The 25,905-nt window shown below is 31.2% G+C and overlaps 1 protein-coding gene across 1 annotated transcript in view; it reads right to left on the bottom strand.

Moving 5' to 3' along the window:
• Window positions 1–24,627, bottom strand: part of LOC130450248 (dual specificity tyrosine-phosphorylation-regulated kinase 4) — a 150,482-nt gene extending 125,855 nt beyond the window's left edge. The window contains exon 1 of the mRNA XM_056788539.1: window positions 24,403–24,627. Coding sequence (XP_056644517.1) covers window positions 24,403–24,420 — 18 coding nt within the window. The 5' untranslated portion in view covers window positions 24,421–24,627. The remainder of the gene's footprint in view (window positions 1–24,402) is intronic.
• Between the last annotated feature and the right edge of the window lie 1,278 nt (window positions 24,628–25,905).

The raw sequence follows: 25,905 nt of genomic DNA on the forward strand, positions 1-25,905 counted from the left end.
TTTCAGAATTGAATATTAGTCCTTTCAATGGCACCATAGCGACTGACTGCGACTGCGATTGGCAAACATTTTGGTAGGTATTATGGCACACAGTAGCACATACCCATGTACGTACTGTTACGCAAAAAGTAATGAGCTTCACACCTGTGGTGATTTAAGAACTGGGGAAAATGTTTTAAATAATTATGAAAAGTGGTTAGCTGAAGGAAAAGGATTGAAGAGCCTGGCAAAAAATTATTTTAATTGCATCCACCCCCCTCTAATCACAGCATCTGGAGATAAAACATTCCTGGAAATAATTCCACCCCCAGAACTGCATCTCATGCTTGGTATGGTAAATACTGTTTTTACGCACATGTTGAAAGAATGTCAAAGTGAAGCCGAATCTTGGGCTGAATTTTGCCACGTTCAGCGTGAAGTTACACACCAAGGTTCGGGGTTCAATGGAAATGCGTGCAGAAAACTTCTACAAAATGTTGACGTCTTGCGGAGTTCTAAAAATCTTGCTGTATTAAAATACGCAAAAGTGTTCGCTACTTTCCATAATGTAGTTTCTGCATGTTTTGGAAACAGTCTAGATGAAAATTACGTGAAGTGCATACAAAGTTTCAAAAACAGCTATATATCTTCAGGTATTAACATCACTCCCAAGGCTCATGCCGTTTTTTTTTCACGTTGAACAGTTCTGCCGCAAAACTCAAACTGGGCTTGGATTTTTTAGTGAACAAGCAATGGAATCGGTGCATTTCGATTTCAACGCTTGGTGGCTCTAAACTAAAGTTGATGTGCAAAACCCTCAGTATTCTACAAAACTGTTAAGTGCCCTATGTAGTTATAATGCATTTCGTGTTTGAAAAAGACTATTTACTTTTTCTAATTTTTTATTAACCATGTAATAAGAGAATAGTAATAGCTGTACTTATAGTTTCCATACGTAATAATAATAATAATAAGCATTTTTTGATAGATATTTCATATTTCATTAGTTTTTTATTTATTTCTGGTCAATAAAATGAAAAAAATTTTTTTTTCTTTACATCAGTTTTTTTTTAAAAGGGCTATACAGATTATTTTGGAAATAGATTTTTTATGACCTATAAGTAATCTACTTTCGATATCTGAAGCAAGTTCCAAAGTGTTGAGCCATTTCATTTAACTTTGGTTCAGATAAACATAATACTGTGATCTAGAATTTAAAACACAAAAAAATGAACAACAAAAATACGAGATTATAAAGGCTTAAAATAAGGACAAGCATAGATTAGATTAGAATCGGATTGAACACTCTGAAAGAAAGGTTTTTTCACCGCTATGATGAGACGCAATACCATTGAAACCGGTCATCCTTGCATTTTTCTCGGAATACTTGTAATTCATTATTCGTACCGAGATTAGTCAGAAAAGTTGCTGTTTTCTTCTTTGAAATTTTGACATTCGAAATATTTTTGGAAAAATCTGAGCGTAATTTATATTGAGATATGCTAATTTTTTCTATAAAATTATAAATATGTGTTTTCTATATTGAATAGATTGTTATTCTGTGATTTTAACGCACCAATTGCTTCTTCAGGTGTAGAAAAACGTTGAGCTTTTATTTTTTTTGATCTTCGGAAATTTGAAGAAATCATTGGATGCCAGACAAAGACTGTAGGGCGGATGATTCGCCAATTCGATGTTTTAACTCTTCAAACACGTTTTTGTTTGAACTGATGTGTAACAGCTGGCATTGTCGTGGTGGAGAATGATTCGTGTTCTGCGATTGGTTTCTCTAATTTTTCAAACACTTTTGGCAAATAAATACTGGTGCACTATTCAGTCGACCATTTGTTTCGAAGTGCTTCGTGCGTAAACTACTTTTGTTGGATTTGGCTCATCTCGTAAGAACCAAATAGTTGATTGTTATTTAGTTTGCATATGTACAGATCCATGATTCGTCAAGATCTAATAGACGTATTTTGAAGCACCGCGATTGATTTCAGCTTTTCTTTGCACCAATCGACAGGAGCTTTTAATTCCATTTTTTGACCAAGATGAATGTTGCAAGTGAACAACTCAAATAGCACTCGTATGACAACAAGTTCTGAATACGGTCACTATGTCAGATTTGATATATTAAATAGTTAAATAGCAACCCTCATCAGACCGAAATTAATACAAAACACCAAAAATACTTTTAAAATCAAGATAATTCATTCATGTATAATAATACATGAAAACGTCTCAACTAGACAGACTGATTATTATAAAAACAGGAAAGTTGCGAAAAAGCCTATGTAAAAAAATTCCAAAAGGGTGAACTACTATCAAATTGAACAATATGATGTGTTATATTAATAGATTAGAAAAAAAGGGTATCTAAAAATGGGTTTTTTAACCTTGAATAACAATGAATGAATATAACGTGAAAATGGTTGAAAATGGAAAAGTATTCAATTCAAAAAGTATTCCTTTAATAAAAAGGAAGCGTATCTAAATAATTTCTTCATAAAGAGAACATTGATTAATTCGAAATTGATATATCGGAATTAATTTGATACAGTTTTTCTGTTATCACAAAATTGTTATGAAATATTGAAACATTGTATAAAATTTTATTTTGCATATATAAGATAAGCTTTTACTCATCTTGAATCACAAGTTTGTAAGGCTTTTTGAAAGAAGTATGGATCCTATCAATACATTAATTATTTAGTTTTACTGCATAAGAGATTATCATATACAATGTGGGTTTTCCTGAATCTATGTATTATATAATGTGTCTGCAACTACTCCATTTGAATAAAAAGTAATGTTTTTGTTGAGTTTATATTGAATGGAAACTCATAATTTTCATTAGATGACAATGAATTTCCTAACAACAAAGTTCTATACGCCAATTATTGTCCAAAAGCTCTTGGACGAATTAAACTTTATATAGGGATGGTATTTTTCGGTTTTCAAAATCTCCCAATCGTTCTTCTGTTAATCCCTGTTCAATTTTCTATCTGCTGGGCAATTATTTTTCTCTACCATGTTCTGTAAGTTTCTAAATGAACCTATTGAAGGTATCCAGTGTAATGTGTGTTTCCGGATATTTTACATCAGATGAAGTCATTCACGAAGTAATAAATATTTATCAAACCAAGTACTTGGTACAAAAAAAGCAACAACTTTTCCATTTTTGAAGTATACTGCTCTGAAATTGATTGGAATGTTAAAATAAAATTTGGAAATCAAGAAAGGTAAGGACTGGTTTGATAACAATTTCTATTATCATTGTCTCTTTTCCGCTTTTGCTTTAAAAATTTTACTTGTACACAAGCAGGATGCGATTAATTGTATCATTAGAAACGATTAAATTTCGAAATTTATCAGAATTGAAATAAATATGAGACGATATTTTAACAATAAAATAGCAAATTACCCACCCACATACTGTCCCTTATTTAACACTATAATAGAAAAAATAGGTAACCATAGTTGTATTAAAATAATAATGAATTCAATTCTGAAGACAGAAATAATTATTTTCTTATAATATTTATTCGAAAATATGATTCAATAAATTATAAAGTTGTTTGAAATTAATTGAAAATTAAATCTATGCAGTTGAACATTGACAATGCACCGCGTGGGTTTTTGTACTAGAGTTTACATAGAAAAATTATGGTTATAATAAGGCTGTTAAATTTAATATAATAAAATGAATATTTATGAGAATTTACATACATATTACATACTAATTGTGATTTATGTTTTATCGGCTCCATTTTCTGCATTTTGCAAACCAGATTTTCAGATCTAAACATGTTCTTCTGACGCGAAAAAATAAAAGTAGTGACTCGAACAATAACACAATGCGTCATTACTTGATAAGATGATGGTACAAAAATGATCACAGTTTTTCTAGAAAGCGATGTCAGTAGAAGGAGAACTGTTGGATATGTGGGACACCACAACTAAACCACGAAATCTTCTGTCATCTCCGTCCAACCAGGAACTTATTTACTTTTGGTTGGTGGTTTTTTCCGTGTATGTTGTTCCGTTTGTCTATGATATCATCATACCAGGCAGTCGGTTACATTCTTTTGTCTAAGAATTCTTTCTATATAGGTAGCAACCAGTTGCCACCATTTTAGTTTGTGCAGCATCACCAGGACAATATTATCAGGATTTATGCTGACAGTCTTCTCTACTTTCTCACTCAAACCCCTCCAGTCATTACATACGAAGAACGTGGTTCGACATCTCCTAAGTCTTGTTCACAATACGTTCACTCAGGTGTTTGTACTTCATTTTGTGGTGATACCGTCGGAAGTAGCCGTCAGAAGCTGGGTTATGTAGAAGTTCACATCTCCGAACTTCCTTTTCGTCCACAGTCTAATTTTATTAGTCACCGCGTCAATTCACCTGATTTTTCTTCTGTTCCCCGTTGTTGCCACGTCTGTATAGTTCTAGTGCGTTCAATAGTTGCCGTATCCTGTCGTGTTATATCTGAGCTGGTTGTATATATCCTTTTACGCTCTTAATTCTGGAAGTCCACGATGATTATACTCCTTATATTTCCTTTCTTTATTCTCAAGGCATCTGTCCAGACCTATGCCCCATACAGAAGAATTGAGTAAGTCGTCTCCATCAGCAGCCTTCAAATCTCCGGCCGGGGTTGGTTAATATTAAGCGACTCAAAGATGCTCTCCTTTCGGCGGCCTTTTGAGCTGTCTTCCGTATGTGGAGCCAGAAAGACATCTTCATATCTAAGGTCATTTCCAAATACCAAATACTTTACTTTGCTTCTAGACTCGCTTTCACCTGTCCCGATCTCAATGGACAGTCTTGTTTGCTTGTAAGAAACATGAGCACAATTTTTCCGTAATAAGTTGGAGTCAGTGATCTGTCATCCATCCCCCTAGTTATCTAATTGCCTGCTGCGCTAATTCTACAGATTGTTCGTTCACATCATCGGCGTAAGCAACGAGAAACCCACCAAGAGGTCATTTGAATCTAAGCAGACTATCATAGAGACTATTTCATAGATCCGCTCCCAGTATAGACCCTTGAGCGACCCCTCCGGTAATTTGTATAGTCATCTGTCTTTCTGTTGTCTCGTAAATTATTCAATTGTTTTTCAGATAATCCACCACCACTTTGGTCAAATAGTCTGGGATCCCGAAGCGATCTTTAAGTACCTCTAGGATGTCCATCCACCTGGCCGAGATGAAGGCGTTCCATATGTCTAAAGTTGCTAGCATTACTATTGGCCGCGCCGCGGGGCAGTGTCTGTCCAGTTCCAAAAAGGTGTCGACCATCTTCTGGATTGCACTGATTGCTGATCGGCTCTTTTTGAAGACGAAAAAGGAACTCTTGTTTGATTGTGTTGAAAATTAAATATTTCATGATAAATGTTTTTGTAGCATTTTCACATATTCATTTAATAGTTGATAGTTACTGAATCGCCGCGTGCATTTTCAAAAAAGTATAGACCATTTATGCCTTTTGAAGATACCGTCCCTTTTGGACAATGTAACGGTCTTTGGTATTTAATTTAGGGTTTTCTATTCTCTAAAATCTGTAGTTTTGTTTGTTGACATGCCTATTTAAGGGCTTCTTTGGAAAACAAAATGTTGACAAAACGTTCGATTTTTCTTGAAATTTAGTTGTTAGTCCAACTTAAATATGAGACGCAAAGGTACAAAGGTGCAAGAAGTTATGACGACCCTGTACATTTGAAACAGATAGATCCGAGTCACATTTTCGTGGCACACTTATTACATATCATATCAAGCTACAACAATCACAGAAATGGCAACCTTCAAACAGTGAGGTTCCTCAATTTCGTAATTAATATTATGTACCCAGAAACCGATCAAGATATTGAATAATTGATACGAATGCTTTATCGCCTCCTACTACTCCAATTTCACTTAAAGAACTGTAATCAAAGTAGCAATCATGTTATGCAACCAAATAATATTACTGGCACAAGTACACAATCTAAATTAGACAAGGACAATTAACTAGTGACACGAAAATAGTTTGTAATTTTAGAAGGCCTGATATAATAAGCTAGAAACTTGCAAGTGCAACTTTTATCAATATTTATTTATGAATAAAGATTATTTAATTATATCAGAGATACTAAAAATATACCTCGATACTGTTTCCAAGTATTTTTCTACGTATGAAATTCATTTGTGTGCGTTATCGATTCAAGAGAACAAAGATGATTTGCTTATCTATTACTCTTTTTCTTATTCACACAAACAGATCGAAATATTTCACACATATTCCAAAGCGATCTATGCCATCTATTTACATCTCCAAGCCTCGTTTTTCTCATCAGGTCTAACAGCTTAAAGTCTGAATCTTTTATGTAGTTGCCTTTTGAACTCGTTAACAGTATCACTTAAATAGTTTTTTAATTGTTCAATTATTGATTTTACAACGCTGCATAAAGTTTCCATGTAACCACGTAGCTTTTTTAGGCATTTCGTTACCTTTGACCCATGCCGTGGTACCTAGGCTACTGTGACTATAGTGAAGTCATCTGCGAGCTGCGTGTTTAGAGTACACCCAATTCCATACTAATTCATAGTTCATCTTTACATAATAGTTATTGTTTATTAAGAAAAGAACCTAAGTCTTCCGAGGTCCTTGAATCATTATTAGGAATTGCATCAATTGATGAACCAAACACGGAACGTTAAAAAGTGAAATGTCAAAAATAATCACAGAACCTTAAGAAGCCTAAGATTTAATATGTAACAGTTGGTATACGGTTTAAAACGTCAAACGTGAGAAAAATGTGTTACACACAAATTGTTTGCGTTATCAACATTATCTAAGCGCTTGTCGCGAAAAGCGAAGATAAAAGAATCGCCTGCACGTGCTCAACCGGCGCCATTTCTATTATCAATTTATAAATTTTACTTAAATATCGAAAATAATCTAGTCAGTATTGCGAATAAGGATTCACGTTTTTGTTTTGGGTAGAATTCTGAATTCTGATTAGAACAGGCTGATAGCGTCAGGTTTTTGAGGTTATGTGCTCTAAAAATATTGTTTTTCACTCATTTTAAATGCTATACATTCATGCACACGTTTAATTACATGACATTTTTACCTTACAACAACAAGAGCCTAAAGCTAACAATACATACATTTTTGTAAACAGAAAACTGGATTTAAACGTGTATTTTCATGATTTATCTTGTCGCGAGTTTTCTTTTATTTCTTATATAGGCTGAAAACTGGTACCTAAATGGTTAATTTCTATGATTTCATAAGAAATTTTGTCTAAGTTCTCTGTCATGTTGAATATGGAATAACTTAGTTGGCATAATTTTGTTCTTTTGAACGTTAGCGAAAACATTTACGTGATTGAACAGCATGGAGTTGAAAAATGCAAATGAAAAAACCCACATTTTAAACCTTTTTTACTTTACTATCTGCATTGTCAATGATCACGTAGGAAGTATGAATAAAGTCGTTCTAAAATCACATAAATTGAAGAGTGAAACCATGAGCGAAATCAGTGACGGACTAGTTAACACAAAACCAAGTAAACAATTGATAGAATGAAGAATACGCATTGTATTCAATTAACCTGAAATACCAATTAACCAGAAAGCTGTTAAATTTGAATTGTCATCTTGTACTAATACGGATTTCTATCAATATTAGATTTAGGGTTTATTCTCAACGATTTATAAAAGTTAGTCTAGGGATCAAGCGATCAAAATATCATTGAAGCAATACATTGCTTGTAATGTATCGGGGGGCAACAATCAGCTGTGAATTTTTTGAATGGTCGAACAAGGTTGGTTAGATTCCTTGATTGTCTGGTATGGATTTGGTTCCATTTCTGCCCTTAGCATGTCGTTTTTTAATATAGTTGATCTTCCTTATCAATATCAATCAGTTACATCTGAACTTAGAGAACCATCTCTGGCGTATAAGAATATCTAATGCAATGTAAATAATTTTGGTCGCTTTTGTGGTGTCACTACCATACAATATCATCTGGGGTTTTGCTGCCTTCACCTCAATAGCTTAAATTTATTCATTTAGACATGGACAAATCAAAATAACCTTAAAATGACTTCAAAGTAAGATGTTTTATTATATCCCTGACCATTGTCAGGGCAATAAAGAGTTCTTATAAATGACATAGACCGAAACCGATTCAATTACCTATTTACTACGGGTATGCAGTGTCCAGTGGGTCATACCTCTTCTGTTTCTTTATAAGCTGATAGGTGAGAGAAGTTTTGTAATTAGTTCATTTGGATGATCTCTCAACCGATTCTGGACACACTTTTCAATAATTATTGCAAATTTGAGATCTCTGTAGAGTATTTATGACTGAGGCAGCCATATCTTTATGATGTTTGTGTTACTCGTAGAACTTCAGATCCCATATGACCATACAGGATTTTTTACGGTTTTGTATACAAACACTATGTTCTTGAGAGATAATAAGAGAGATGCCGAGGTATTCCAGGGTGAATATCCCATGAACGTATTTATGGGTATTCACCAAGATACATCAGGTCTTCATCTATTCATTGATTTTGACATGGTGGTACTGTAGATGATTGGTTACAGTTCCAGCGTTTTTGTGTGAAGCTAGAATTGCTTACAAATGATGATAAATATTTACCAAAACAACACAATAATTTTGAAGAAGCCAATATAGCACGAAGCGTCATAGTGAAGAATGTGCAGCGCCAAAATATCGATAAATTTATCTCCAATTTCTGTGATGTATGTTTGAAATTTTTAACTGATTGTTAATAAAGATATCCTAACAATTTTATTGGTATAAATGATATAACGGTGTTTATAGAACTCGAGATTCGTATCAAGTCATTGTTTTATTATTAAATATGATTAATATCTGTTATCGTCCTCAAATAAATTATTTTGTTCCAATTAGATTATTTTCCAAATAAAAGATTGATATTATATCTCTCTTATCCATTAAAATTATTTTTTAAACGGAATTAGATTATTTTGGATGAGCAATAAATTGACCGAACTAACATTTTACTCTGCTACAATGTTTACCCGTCAGCTAACAGTTAGAGTTGTTTGATAAAAGAAACTTTTGGGACCAGTTAGTACAATAAGAAAAACATATCATTGATTGATAACTGGAATCTTACTCCATGTGTCTAATTTCTTCTTAGTTTCCCATCTTCTATTGATCATGACATTTTGGGAATTGTAAAGGTCCTTCGTTCCCCGAGATTGTATACAATCTCATTCTAGCTTTGACTCAATTTGATCAGAGAGATGCTCTGTTGTCTAATAGTTGCGTTGTGCTCGATAGGTTATATTACGGGAAATATAAGGTTCTGAGTCCAACGGTATAGCGATCTTGATCTTGCACCATCTATTCCTGCCATCACTTATTCGAACCATCAGTATAGAATATCGATGAACATTGTCTAGTTCTCCTTGATTCCCCTTGAAACTATAACCAGAGAGGATCTGCTGAATGCATCAACGTAAGTAAGAACAGTTTCGAATACCAACAGGAGTTCTGTCGGAGCATTGATGCCTTAATGGAAATCTGAAGACGCTAATGCAGACGCAGACGTGCAGATTATGTTGCACAGAGGACTAAACCTGTATTTATAGTCTCTCGAACACCTTGGAGCAAAGATCGCTGGTAGATACAGTCATTCCTCATTCTGGACTTTCTAAAAGTAGTGGGATTAATGGATCAGCTCTAAACACTGGGTTCCTAGTATCGCAGCAAGAAAAAGGGACACAATAGATCCTTTGCGTCGAGGTACATGTGTTATTTTAACGTTTCTCAACTTTCTTCGATGCATAATGTGTCGAGATTAGGAAACGCTATGAAAGTTGATGGAAATTACGATGATATTGATTAACAAACGATTTTACCTGCCCTTGACGAACAATCAAAGAATTTCTGGGGTATGGAGACATTATTTCTATTAACAATGACCACATTACATTTGAAACTTATGCATAGATAACGTTGCAAGAAGTTTTAAAGTACGTTATATCATCAAAAGTTATGAAAATAACTACTACGCAAAAATAAATGGAATAGCATTGTATTTATTTCTTCTGCGAGAATTTACCAGTTCAGTGTTGTCTGTTATATGGATGTGGCTTGTTCTGTTTGTTTCAGTCACTTTTAGCGCATTTTTTGCAAAAAATTACTAGCGTTTTGTCAATCCGCCTGTCCGTAGTAGCTACAGAAAGCTACTAATGTGATTTTTCCTATACAAAATTTTTTCTCTTGTACAAATTTTGTTTTCAACTTTCGGCGCGGTTTCAAATCATAATTTCGAGATTTTTCTTAATATTTACTGATGCAACGACTTTTCTACTTCTTTTTGTTTTATTTTTTATGATGCCAAGTTTGAGTGAATACCGTAAGGCGAAATTTTGTTCCATACTTGGTAAAAATAATGCTGAAACATTCTAACTTTGAAAATATCTTCTAAAGGTCAATCGATGGGAAAAAACTCAAGTTTCCGAGCTTGAAATGAGACAGATATGGTCACCGAGTACACAACATTGAAGATATCAAAAGCATAATTATTTTAAGGTTTCCCTCATATATACAAACATTTTCATTTGCATTATTTTTCTTTAAATGAATGACTGTAGTGGATATCGACAAGCCATGGGTACCGAAATAATTTTATAGCGTCATTGGGTGAAAATTTAGACTTTTTACTTTTTCGGAGTCTGGACTAAACAGTATTTCAGGATAATAATAACCGAAACCATATTAGAAAACTGTTTATTTCAGGTTTACACTTATAAATGACCGTGAATAGTAAAAATAAAAAATTGAATATTTCGGAAATTAGAATCTTTTTTAAAATTTCAATTTGGATTGAGTCTTATGAACAGTTTTTGGTTGCACAGGTTCAAATTCGAATGTCAAAAGAAGTGAGCAGTCCATATGAAATAAAATTAAATGAAAAGAACACAGATTATGAGTAAAACTTACAATGACTAACATTATTTTTCATGATTAATCATATTTTACGCATAAACTTGAAGTCAGACAAATTATTTTATATTTAGTTAAGACAATATTTGCAAGCAGATATTCGAGCAGATATTCACGAGAAAGTCTTAATAAAAAACAGGTTGAGTCATATAAATTTTTTAGAATAAGTGATAACGATTCAAGGTGAAATTTGACACGTCATCTTCATGCTTCCAAATTACTCTTTTTGAAATTTTCCTTCTCATCAATACTTTCATCAATAGTAAAGAGAGAGAAAGTCTGTTAAAAGTTTCACAATTAATTTATAGGACATATTTTATAGTATAATAATCGTTAGTTGTCAAAAATTGATTGGTTTCATTTATTAAATTGAGTAATTATTAACTTTCTTTTGGTAATAGTTTACTGTATAATAAAAAAAACATCGAATTCTTCTTCTAAATTTTTTTATCCTTATCTCGCAATATTTTGCTAATAACAAACTAAAAATAAAATTAATCAGCTATATTTTTGGTATATAAAAAAAATCTTTGCTTTGTTGGCCAAATTTGAAATCGATAACAGTTTGATGACGTTATTACCAACAATTTTGAACAGAACATGTCATCAGACAGCTTCCATAATAAGATGGACCTTATTCAAAAAGCAAGTTATAAGTTACGGATTTCCAGATTTAATGAAATTTACCCATTAGCAGATGTTCTAGAAATGGTACTCACATTATATTGAGCTTTTCAAATGGATTGCGAGGTCGTCCACAGATTAATTTACTCAAAAACTTGTGAACGTGATAATAAAGTAGAAGTGACTACTGGACACAATATAACGGGATATTAAAAATATTTAAAGAGAAACGTAAAAGGTCCAATGGCATACTGGGGGCGAGTAAGAAGAAAATATGCGATTTAAGGATTTTTACACTTTTAAATTATTTGTTTTTTCCTATTTTCATTAATTTATTTAACTAGCTAACTATGGAATTATAAAATATTCTAGTTGTCACAAAAATATACCCATGCGCGAGAAGTACGCAAAATTTATATTTTTCTATATTATTTCTTTGATTTGATAGATTTGAAGAAAAAAAACTGATACCAACGTAGCTCTAAGAAGAAGAAGTAAAGAAAGCTCCAGCCTAAAAACAAATGGTTCCTTCCAGGTTTGGGAATACATTTTTGAGTTGTTTTTTCATTTGTTTTTGTGTTTTTTTTAATTTTAAATTTTTTTTATTTATTTTTTGAAGCAGGTAATAGTTGGGCGGCTGCATTATTGTCAATCGTCGGCCATTTGACTGGTGAACTGGTTCACCAGGTTACATGAAAACCGCAGAGAGGTAGGGTTTTATCTAATAGCTAAGGGAGAATTATCTGCTAGCAGCAGAAGGGGTGGATAGGGAAGTTTTTTCTTGGGGTTTGTGACGAGGGGCCGTCTATTGACGAGCCATGAGATGAGAATAGTTTCTTTAGCAGCGAAGTTATTTGATTCGATAGCAAGAATCACATAGCAGGCTTGAAGGTCATGTAAACATCTTTAAATGGAGGTTATGTCAGTTTTGACGTAAACGGTGTTACTAGGGTTGAATCGGTATTTTTATTGGCAGAACCTGAGAATGGTCTGAACAAGAGGTTTTTGAGTAGATAGTCGGGTAAGGTGCTCTAGACGTTTGATCTATATTCGATCATGTATGCAGTAAGGTGAGAGGACGGTTTCATCCGAATTTTCCTCCGAGTGCCTTGATGAGACAGACTCGCCTCCGTACTCAGTCTAGAGTATCATTAAGATCGGCCGACGAACTGACAATTGGTGAATTTCACTCAAAGATAGACAGCTTCTGTAGATATCGCATTTGAGTTGGTGATTGGACTGGACAGTTCAGGGTCTTCACAGAATAGATGCTATACGCCTCACAGTATGTTCTATATACTCATACGATGAGGAGTTGAAAATTGAAAAATAAAACTTGCAGTGCGCAGGTGCTTCTACTCATTACGGATTAGCAACAGCTTCAACTCAACCGAGTTGCCTATAAGTAATGATACCACTTGTTTAATTTGTACTATCTTTTGATGGTTTGATTAATTTTGATTCTCGAAAGGAAAATCAATCATTATATACATGTATTTTTCAATATTTGTTCTTTGGAAGGAAATATGTTACGTCATAATGATTTACAATTTTTAAGTAATCGTCGTATCCCTTCATAAATACACCTATAAAATAACCTTATTAAAGAGTTAAAATATTCACGCCTCTTGTCAGGAGACAAAAAACCATTGTCCTTTTGATTTATGTGAAATTCGTCCCACTAATCTCAGACAGTGCATATTGTGTATCCTCTTTAGTATGTTTTTTCTTAACTTTCGCACTGTAACAGGACACCTGCAATTTTTCCGTTTCATTGAGAATAAAAACGACCATGTGGGCTGTGGGAGGATTCATGAGAAATTCGATAGTTTTTTATGCATACTTTGATCAAAAGAGCAACATATCCGATGAACAATTGTTAAAATGTTTATTTTATAGTCTCGAGGGTTTATTTTAAATATTATGTATCAATTAATAAATTGTTTTAAACTGAAATGTCTATAATTCAAATTTTCTGTATAAAATAGTATTTCATGATTATTTGATTATTAAAATCAAAGTTGAGGAACAATATGGAACATCTAATTAATAAAAAAATAAAAAAATATATTGACATTTATAGAAATTTTCGAAATAATCAATCTATAGTAGCAATAAGCATGATTATAGAAGCGGAAAGATATTGAGAGCTGCAGCAGTCATACAGGAATTATTTTCACTATATCAAATCTATAATTCAACAGCAAAAATACAACCCGCGACATACCATTAGAGAATGCGTCCAGTATTACAGCAGGATCGATAATTTTTGAAACAAAAAAAAAATAATAGAATGAATTCCATTGGAAAAGAAGGATGATATAATAAAAGGTCGGGAAGGGAAAGGGATGAGTTTATTAGGGTAAAAAATGTTTATTTCGATTTCGAGCAAAACTAAAAGTCGTATGGAAAAAAGTCAAATGTATTTACACATTTTTCACGTAACCTCAAAATTTATTTGAAAAATTGTTATAAGTTTTGGGTTTTTTATTTTCATCTTTTACAAAAAACATTCTTTTTTGCAAAATTTGGTGAAAACTTTCTTTTTTATGTCCCAAACACACTTGTGATTTATTTTTTTTTGAAATATTGATTTTTTCACCTTATTTTGACTTAATGTTGAAAAGTACCCTAATTTTCAATCGAACACTATCCCGTCAAAATATCAAATTTTTTTTAAAAGTTGGTGAGATTTCCGTTCATTGAAATCTATACTTTCTGATGGTGTGAAACAAATTACTATTACCATGGTAAATTTTCTCAAAAAAACTCGCATCCGAAATGTTTCTTCCAAGCATTTGGACAATTTTTAGTAGCTATTTATTTAAATTTTACACTCTATCCACAAAAAAAGTGAAATTCGATGTAGCATTGATAAAATTTCCGGATACGAATTTTTTATCGTTTTTTTGCCTTTTCTGAGAAAATTCATCATTTTGATGCTAATATTGTTATATCATCAGAAAGTAGAGATTTCGACGGCTAAACAAATTAACCGATGATTTTTTGAATTGAAAATTGAAAATTAAGGTGATTTTTCGATATTAAGTCAAGAAAAGGTGAAAAAACAAATATTTCTAATCAAATGAAATGCAATGAGTTCGGGACATAAAAAGGTAATTTTAAAAACTCGGTAATTTCAATTTTTTATATCAATTTTTGAGTTATACGGAAAAAGTGCAAATAAATAAGTTAGAGAACTTTTTATTACCGACAACTTTGCTACTTGACTTTTTTCCTTAGGACTAAACTTGTAGTTTTTCTGGAAATCGAGATAAACCGTTTTTCTCCTTTAAAAAACTCACTTCTTTCCCTTCCCGACCTCGGATCGCCCGTAAATTGTTTTTCCTTCAATTTTTATTATATCATCCTCCTTTTTCTATGGGTTTTATCCTACTATTATTTTTATTTCACTTTTTACCATTTTAAAAAGCGTGTACCCTGGACTATATCTCTAATTAGTTGATTCGTATTTCCATATTCTACATACACGTAAATAAGATTCAGAAAATAAATAAAAGTGTCGAATGAAGAATTTGTTTTAAATTTTGTACCACAGATTGAATTTTGTATAAGGACGCATTGGATAATTAATAGATTACGTATATTACAAGTTTAATAGTTGAAAATCTATCCAACAAGCAGTGAAGAAAGCGAATTTATAAAAGGTAGTATTGTTATAATGTGAAATATGTTTGATTGCAAATCGTACTACCATATTTTTATTATACTATTATTTGATTATTTTTTATAGCAGTTGTGAATCTATTGTTCCAATACTAGTCCAGTCATTTAAGGGAGTTCACCTAGGAAAATCTAGATACCCAGCTGTAAAGTCGTTTAAACTTGTTCATTTGACATCTTAAAACTCCTCACAAAACTCACATATAATTCGATGTGAACAACTTTAAAAATCGGGGTTCAAATGTCGAAAAAATCGAATTTTTTGCACATTTTTGCCAATAACTCGTTTTACGGGTTTTACAACTTTTGTTTCAAAAATTTTTTCATACGGTGAATCGTTTCTGAGATAGAGGCGCGGTTAGAATCCCGATGGCTGGTTATCTCGATTTTCCTAGGTGAACTACCTTAAATGACTGGACTATACCTACATAACCATATAAAGCTGCTAAAATATTAAAATACATTCTATGAAACTCTTGTATGTATTCATAACGATTATATAATAAAAGATACAAAACTTCTTCAGATAGTTCAAGAGATCAACAAGACAACCACGATATTAGGTTCCGTAAAAACTTGTTTTTGTTACAAATTTTATAGAGAAATTTTGGCAATAACAAGCCATAAATGAGAGAGGCAATAATAAATCGATAAAACAAGAAAAAATGTGGTAACCATTCGTGACAACGAAAACCCATTTCGTTCTAGTGACAGATAAGTTAACTGCTTGTCAACTATATCTATAGCCCAGACAAATGATTTTAACTACATGAAATACATTTTATATTTTGATAAGGATATTAGACGCCATTTTCAGCGAAAATTTTGAAGGAAACCGTCTAAGAATGTTTTTAGTTTGTGGTGATAACTATAATTTAATGAATTGATACACGGAACCAGCTTCAATGGTCTCTTTTTTTTGTTTTTGTTGGAATAGTTTGTCAGAATGAGAATTGAAATTAAAAAAAAAAGTATTAACACGTCTGAAGTTACCCAGAGATTTTTACCACGAATATTTTTTTACAAAATAAACTGAACTTTTGCGGAAAAATATCAATAGAGGAGACGTTTGATGACAATATTATAGACAACATTTCACAATTTTGAACCGAAGACCCAAAACATAAAGAAAAACTATTTAACTCTCTCGGCCCTCACTAAAGCGCTTAAACCACTCAAAAACACGCGCACGAGATAGAGAATTGTCCCCATAGGCCTCTTGCAACAATTTATAGCACTCGGAGTTTTTATCAATTTAATGAGAAAGATATCTAGATACCCAACCCGTCTAGGGCGCTCTCTAAGCGCGCAGTCTCGTTATTTAATAGCCAGGCCTCGTAGTTGAATAACTAATCTTCATTTTTTTTCAGAATCGTGAAATATGTACAAAAACACATTCTTAAAAATTTTTATCCACTTTATCCTCAATTTTGACAATTCTAATTTCATTATATGTCTCCACTATTTTTCGCAAAAGTTGACGTGACATTTGTAAAATTGAATAAACCCTCCAAAAATTTACGAAGAAAAATTGAATTAAAAATTTAAATAAACCAGAACTCAGCTTAAAAGTTCTAACACAAATGAAAAATTAGTCAGTTTAAGATCTATTGGATTAGCATATGTTCAAAAATGAACAATTGTAGGACACTGTAACTATTTACTTCTGACGAAAAACTGTTGTTCTTTGAACATTCCTTCAGTTCTTAAAGAAACAGTAAACAAGATGAGCCAAAGTGATTGGAAAAGATCGTGTTTAATTTTCAGAAGAAGAACCTGCAGTTATGTTTTCTATTTGATCGTTTTGGAAGTGATTGCGCCAACGGGAACGAAAGCCAGAAAGATAAACAATAAGAACCACGAATTCACCGTCAATCAGCTTCTATAATCAGCAACAGATCGATCTCGCGTTTTCTCAAATACATAGATGAATTTCCATAATGAGTTCAAGTTGGACACTAATTGAAAAATCAAGATTTGTATGTCAAAGTTAAGTATTGTAGACAAATTTTGACTATTCTGTATTAGGCTCCAGATGAAAAATGTGTAATTCTCAGATGGAAGTAACCATCACATAAAGGATTACATAAATAAGCAAACAACTACGACGAATGTGATCGAATGATGATGCAGTTTCAGCATTCACATTGTGATTTGATCGAATTTCTTTGAAGATTATGATAGAAAACCTACTACTGTTACCTAAGAACGTAAAAAAACATAATAGTGACGCCAATTGTGCAGGATCCAGTGTATCATTTGTATGGAAAACTATTGTTCGACAGGACGAATATGTTGAAAAACCTACATGAACATTGCAATTGCGTACATTTTTTAACACTTGTATTCTATAAAAACAATGTATAAATAGTTACACACCTCACTATTGTATATTTTTGCGCATACTTTACATGACAAAATATTTGGGACTGAAATCAATGCTATTAACTCTCGGTCTAGCGCAACTATCCTGACAGGCACCACTCCTATATTTTTGCTTCCTTCTCCATTTATTTATCAGTGCATATCTTTGATTATTGTGCCTACTTATTGTTGTGGGACTGTGGAATTCAAACACCAAAGTGTACTCTTTTTAATATATATTCCAAGCTTTTGAATAACTATGTATTCGTCATCACGGATTATATAAAATATAATGTGAAAATATAATATAAAAATTGAAAATTTCTTAAGATAAATACGTAGCTTTGGTGTTTGATTGCCATAGTCTTACAAAAATAACGTTCATAAAGTAGACATCAATTCGTTAATTATAAAAAGCAAATGGTTTATGCGTGCGTCAAATATTTTCAAAATAACTTTCGCAACTGAAAGTTGTTAATTAACAAATTATAAAAATAGTGTTACAATTAATTAATAGACCCAATTAATATTTTCTGCATAGTTCATTATGGGTATTTTTAAGTAACGAGGTCATTTTGAATTAACGCAATATTGATTGAGTGACACGTACCTATTAAAATGTGTCAATAGATAAGTTTTGGACAAGTTTTTTTTTCAAAAAAATTGTTATGCATCAAAACTAGGTCTGAAATCAAGAATACTTTTGACGAAATTACATATTGTGAAAGGAAGCATAAACAAATTGCGATAAGGATAAGAAGAAGAGATCCTGTAGTAAATACTTTTTTTAATAATAAAGCCACATAGGTGACGAATCTATTTTTTATTTAGTTCGATAATAGTTTTATTAAGAAGCGAATCGATAGAATCATATATATGTACGTATTTTTGGACTTTCAAGCCGGATTATCAACAGAAAAATATGTATTTAAATCCCATTAAAATCAAATAAAAATATATCGTTTTATAATAAGTTGACTTAAGATGGCAGTACATGGAATTTTGATTATCAAGGTTTAGAAGTTATTCTTGATGAAAAGTTCTGCAATGCGAAAACACCCCGATATGCGGACAGGCAGAAGAGGTTATTTTCGGTCATATTTTGGATGTCAACTGTCAAAATTTTACATAAAACTGTCAGATAGAACAGTTGTAATACTAATATGAAGAAAATTGTTTTACCCGTTGGCCATATTTTGAGAAAAACAATTTTTGAGTAATAATTGCACATTATTTTTCAAGTGGAAAAACAAAGAAAGTGTTTTTCTGTTCTCAAAAGTGGCTCTATGTTGTTATTCACTGTAACTAATCTGAAAGGTGGGTGCCCCGATTGCTTAATGCATATCAGAAGTTCGCTCACATCAAATATAACCCAAGTGGATTTTTTCGTCGAAATATCACAGTAGACTTAGCGTGGGTACACCATTATAACCCAGAAACAAAAATAAAGTCGAAACCATGTACTTCAGTCGGGAAACGTGAATCCTAGGTAAGAAAAAGCATTGGAACGTTCATAGCCATAGTGGTTTGAGATTCCAGAGGTGTAATATAATATTGTAGAGGTGAGAAAAAATAACCGCATTTTTTCAAGGAAAGAGTTTTCTGTCATAACAACAATTCTTCTGCTAATTTTGCAGAAAATATACACCTGATCTGGATTACTTTGAAATAAGGGTTTGATGAAAACTAATTTCGGACAAATGAAGTAAACATGGATGGTATGGAAAATCTGAAAACCAATTCTGTATTATTAAAATTGAGAATCTTCTATTTTTTCCTCAATTCCCCATTCGTATTACAATTTTTTAGGTCGTAAACCAATTAATTATCTCAATTTCTCTGCATAATGTCATATTTTTTTAAATACTCAAACACTTTTGATGCGATTTGAAAAAAATATTATCCAACACTGCAATTCAGGTTTATAGAATAAAGAATAACTTTGTTTTTTTGTTATTTTATTTAATCCTATTCCCAGATTAGGTTTTTATCCCTTTTGGGACAACTGGTTTTTTCAATTCGAGTTTTTTTGAGGTACCTCAATTTTTATCTGATATTTTGGATGTGTATGTTCCTTGGAATCCTGTTTTAGAGCAATTCTTGTGACTGAATAAAAGCTGTTTTATCATATTCTACGTATGCTCAGAACCTTATAAACTTTTTATTTCACTAAAGTTCTAAGTAATAATAATGTCTGAGTAAGTTTTTATGGCTGCTTAACGATGATTGTAAATCGTGTTGAACTGCACTTAATCTAATTTTATTGGCATTTTTTATATGAATATCAAGAGGGGAAGGAGATATCATAAAATTCATTAGCATTATTTTCAGAGGAAACTTTATGACTAATTAAAGTAAAACTGAACTAAAACCTTAAATATGTGACGCTATTTAGCACTGAAATCTTGATATGTCTAAATAGTCACTTGGAATATTTCTGAAAAATGTATGAAATGGGAATAAATAAAAATATTAACAGATTTTTTCTAATATTCTAGATATAAAGGTAGGTTTTTTTAACTTTAAAGTTGAGAAACTTTTCTTGAGAAAAATCAACCATCATTTTCTTCAAGGGTTTGACTAAAATCCACTATTTGTATTCTATTCACTAAATATTTTTCATTAAAAGAAAACCTTCCAAAAAGGAAAATATTTGAAAGACGATTTAAAATTATTGCGCACAAAAGTTTTGATTGGAAATGTATCTACCCTATCAATTTGAAAATTGCATTTCTTCATGTTTACTTTTCCTCGAAAGATTTTAGTTTCCATTTTCGTCGTTATATCAAATGAAACCAAAAGAAAACTTAGTCTTATTTTCAAATAGAAAATCTACAAAACAATTTTGAAGATCTTACCGCCAGATTTATCTATCGGGGGTGAAAATTCTGCTAAATAAATTACCTGCCCTACGGTTTAAATTCACTGGTAAATTTACCCAAAAAATGTCACAGGTTAGGATAGGTTAGATTTCAATTCGTAAACTGATTTGCTTGATTTTTGGTAAACATTTTTCAAATATCGATGTATTTGAATGAATGTTTATAATTTTGGAAATATAAGTTTAGATATCTGACGATTTATACTTCAAATTTCCTTATTGAATTTAATTATTTTTTATATTTAATTCGGTTTCTTTTGGTTTTTAAATAGCAGCGTAAAATATGGCCGAGGTAACACGTACAAATATAGAAAAATAAATTTCTTTGGTAGAATTTACCACACCAAAAATTATTTGGTACCGCCCAAGAAATTGGCCTTGAAATCGGAATTTTGAGAAAAATACAGGAATTTTTGATATAAGTCATTCTGAAGAATCTATTAATGAGAAAAATTTTTTTGAAAACAACCTCCAATAATAGAAGAAAGAATAAATAAATAAAGTGTTTTTTTTTAAATTTCGTCGAAGGGTAAGAATTAAAAATTGTAACTACTTTTGGTTGACCATATATCCTGAAGTTTGGTTCTGATTCCTGTGTCTATGATTTCATTTTCATAGTGTTCAGGTATGAATGACAAATCCAACCAATTTTCCTGGGAAAAAACTGGAGACTAAACTAGAGTTTAAGCTCTAGTTTAAAGCAAGAATAAACAAGATTGTACATATCATAGTTGAACAGATATTTCTCTGCCAGTTGTTAAAATAAATATATAACCAAAATTTTTCCGATATTTGTTTCAAGAAAGAAAGTTATATAAACAGAAATGCACAAATAATAAAAAAAATACAAAAAACAGTCAAATCCAAAAAAGGGATATTGAGAGGAGTTGGCAAGGAAATTTAATGATGAAAAAATGTTTTCAATAGAACCACAACACAAATTTAAAAAATGTGAGACAATCAAAAGATTCGCTCTAGAACGAATATATTTTTGTTTTTTCGGTTTATTCACAATGTTCATAATATATTCATCATCATCATTGTTGAGTTCATCAAATATAAATTGTAAATCTTCAATCATTCTACCAAGACTCTTTATAATATCAAAAAAATATGAACAATTTGAAAAAATTATGTTTGGATCCACCGTTTCGTGTTAAATTGAAGTTTAAACTACCCCCAGACCGCCGGTATCGTTTAAACCCAAGTTTTCCAGTAAACGCTATCTATAAAACGTGAAAAAAAAACGATATCTGTAGATTAAACTGACGTTTGAAGTTTCAACTTGGATATAAGTGTATAGGGATGGGCAAATGAAAAAAATATCGATAAATATAGTATCAATATTTTTAACCAATATCGATTTATTCAGAATAATAAATATCGAAATTTTGATTTATCGATTTTTTTACTTCAAGGTGCGATTACCCAAAAAATTGTCAAATTATTCGAACGTTAAAAAATATGAACACACATTTAATTTTTTCAGTTTTATCTATCAATTAAGAAAATAAATATTTAAATATTGTTAATAAAATAAAGTTTTTAGTAATGTCAGAAAATGATCATTTAAACAGCGGTTAGTAACTGAATTTTATTCAAACCAGTAATCATCTGGTATAGACATCAAAAGTATTCGCTCTTTAATAAGCTCTCAAGTTAACCTGCTGTTAAAATATTATGATAGTCAGTGGAATACATAATAAGTATAAAATATTATGAAAATCTTGAAAAAATATCGAATTTGATACTCGAAAATAAATAACGACCATCGATACTTCAAGATCCTCAAAAATCGACGATACCTATCGATTATTTTTTGAAAAAATATCGAATTTGATACTCGAAAATAAATATCGACTATCGATACTTCAAGATAAAAACTCGACGATACTTATCGATTATTTTTTGAAAAAATATCGAATTTGATACTCGAAAATAAATAACGACCATCGATACTTCAAGATCCTCAAAAATCGACGATACCTATCGATTATTTTTTGAAAAAATATCGAATTTGATACTCGAAAATAAATATCGATTATCGATACTTCAAGATACTCAAATATCGACGATACTTATTGATTATTTTTCGAAAAAATATCGAATTTGATACTCGAAAATAAATATCGACTATCGATACTTCAAGATAATCAAAAATCAACGATACCTATCGATTATTTTTTGAAAAAATATCGAATTTGATACTCGAACATAAATATCGACTATCGATACTTCAAGATACTCAAATATCGACGATACTTATCGATTATTTTTTGAAAAAATATCGAATTTGATACTCGAACATAAATATCGATTATAGACACCTCAAGATAATCAAAAATCAACGATACCTATCGATTATTTTTTGAAAAAATATCGATTTTAATACTCGAAAATAAATATCGACTATCGATACTTCAAGATAAAAACTCGACGATACTTATCGATTATTTTTTGAAAAAATATCGAATTTGATACTCGAAAATAAATATCGACTATCGATACTTCAAGATACTCAAAAATCGACGATACCTATCGATTATTTTTTGAAAAAATATCGAATTTGATACTCGAAAATAAATATCGATTATCGATACTTCAAGATACTCAAATATCGACGATACTTATTGATTATTTTTTGAAAAAATATCGAATTTAATACTCGAAAATAAATATCGACTATCGATACTTCAAGATACTCAAAAATCGACGATACTTATCGATTATTTTTTGAAAAAATATCGAATTTGATACTCGAAAATAAATATCGACTATCGATACTTCAAGATACTCAAATATCGACGATACTTATCGATTATTTTTTGAAAAAATATCGAATTTAATACTCGAAAATAAATATCGACTATCGATACTTCAAGATACTCAAATATCGACGATACTTATCGATTATTTTTTGAAAAAATATCGAATTTGATACTCGAACATAAATATCGATTATAGACACCTCAAGATAATCAAAAATCAACGATACCTATCGATTATTTTTTGAAAAAATATCGAATTTGATACTCGAAAATAAATATCGACTATCGATACTTCAAGATACTCAAATATCGACGATACTTATCGATTATTTTTTGAAAAAATATCGAATTTGATACTCGAACATAAATATCGATTATAGACACCTCAAGATAATCAAAAATCAACGATACCTATCGATTATTTTTTGAAAAAATATCGAATTTGATACTCGAAAATAAATATCGACTATCGATACTTCAAGATACTCAAATATCGACGATACTTATCGATTATTTTTTGAAAAAATACCGAATTTGATACTCGAACATAAATATCGATTATAGACACCTCAAGATAATCAAAAATCAACGATACCTATCGATTATTTTTTGAAAAAATATCGAATTTGATACTCGAAAATAAATATCGACTATCGGTACTTCAAGATACTCAAAAATCGACGATATCTATCGATTATTTTTTGAAAAAATATCGATAGTTTAATATATCGATATTTTATGCCCTTCCCTATAAGTGTATTTGTAGAAAAGTAGATGAAAGTGAATCTTAACAACCTCTCCAAATAGGCCATAAAGACATTTTAGATATTTAATTTAAATAAATAATAATTTAGTTTTAGAACACACAGTATAATTTAATTATTGGTAGTTAAACAAAAAAAAATCTACAATTCATTTAATCTGTTTGTATTATTATCATTATATTTTTCATAGACAATTATTATTTAAAAATGTATGCTCGAATGTTGGTTTTACAGACAGACATTAAAAATATTTGTATTTATTACATATACAAATATCAGATTAGTGATTATAAATAATTTATTCAAATTATTATTAGTGATTAAATATAAACTAACCTGCTCAAACACCAACATGTCGCCAACTTATCCAATTTAGTTTTTAAAAATATAGTCCAATTAAGCTGCAGCAATTTTAACTTTTGACACTATTCAAAACAATAGCACAACAAAACCGTAACAGCTGATGATCGTATCAGTTGCGTTTCGTTCGTGAAATAAAATTGCGTTCAAGACAGTCGCGCGCTTGCAGTTGACTGACTGGCTGAGTGGCCTTTGGTAGACACTAGTCTCGGTGATATCAGATCATTCACTTTGGACAGAGTGAACATGTGGGGGAATTTACTACTATGTATTGTGATCTGTTTGTACTTATAGATGATGCTTCTATATAATCCGTTAACTGGGATTTCGTTTTAGTCATCATTTTTTCAAGGTTTTATTTGATTGCTTATCAAGAATTATCGAAATTCATAACTGTTTTCCTTTTGTTTAACGAGGCACGTTTATTTGTTTTTTTCTTCGACGGCTATAAGGAGTGTTACTTTAAGATTTGTTGTATACGAAATTCCACTTTGTTTATAAGAATTATATATTAATAAAAAAAGGAAATTTGATTGTGATATTTTAGAAAAATTGAAAGTTGTAATCAGAATTTCCCGAAAAACTAATTTACACTTAATTGAAAGTGAATTAGCCAAGACTATTTACTACGAGAAAGTTAGTTGAACAAATAGACGTCTGCAGGCTGTATTTGATTATCAAGGAGGACAAACAAAGTATTATTACGCATTTTCTACTACACAAATAATAATTTTTACCCAGTAGTGTCTACGAGGGTTGTCTAAAAAGTTTATACTTACATCCTGAATATGTCAACACTTAATAATATAAGTAAAAATAGATTTTCCCAAGTAGCAGCAGAAATAGTATTACTTATGCAGGAAATTAGACATTGTTATGTGAATAACACAAATTTTACAACTTTGTTGTGAAGTCCGCTTCATAATATTCATAAACACGTATTAATAACTTTGATAAGTAACTTTACGGTGTCAAGACATTCAGAAATAAGGATCAAAACTTTATTTTTACTCGATCTAATCACTTCTAAGTGTGTTTTACGTTCAATTGGAAAACGATTTTGACGATACCCAGACTGTGCCAGCAGATTATAACTGCAAAGTAATTGAAGTTGAGACAACGTTTTAGACACTTTTCTGGTAACTTCCAATTTACTTCACTTGTTGGTGGCGTTTACCTTTTTGACAATCGAAAGAAGTGATTTTCACGACTGATAAAATTAAATTAACTATAAAGTATTATCTGCCTTTTAATTCACTCGAAAGTGCTAGAAATTATTTCTTAGTGTGGTTTCTTCGAATGTGCATAATAATGGTACTTGGTATGTACACAGTCACAGAGCTTTTTTCTAGGTTCAATGCTTCCGCAAAATTTTGAATATGTCGTCGGCACCATGCTAAAATAACGATGTACAAATTAGTTCGATGGTTTCTCATAGTACTAAAAAAGGGCTACCTACTTATGATACTTACTACACAT

The sequence above is a fragment of the Diorhabda sublineata genome, chromosome 11 (genome assembly GCF_026230105.1).
Source record: "Diorhabda sublineata isolate icDioSubl1.1 chromosome 11, icDioSubl1.1, whole genome shotgun sequence".
NCBI lineage: Eukaryota > Metazoa > Arthropoda > Insecta > Coleoptera > Chrysomelidae > Diorhabda > Diorhabda sublineata.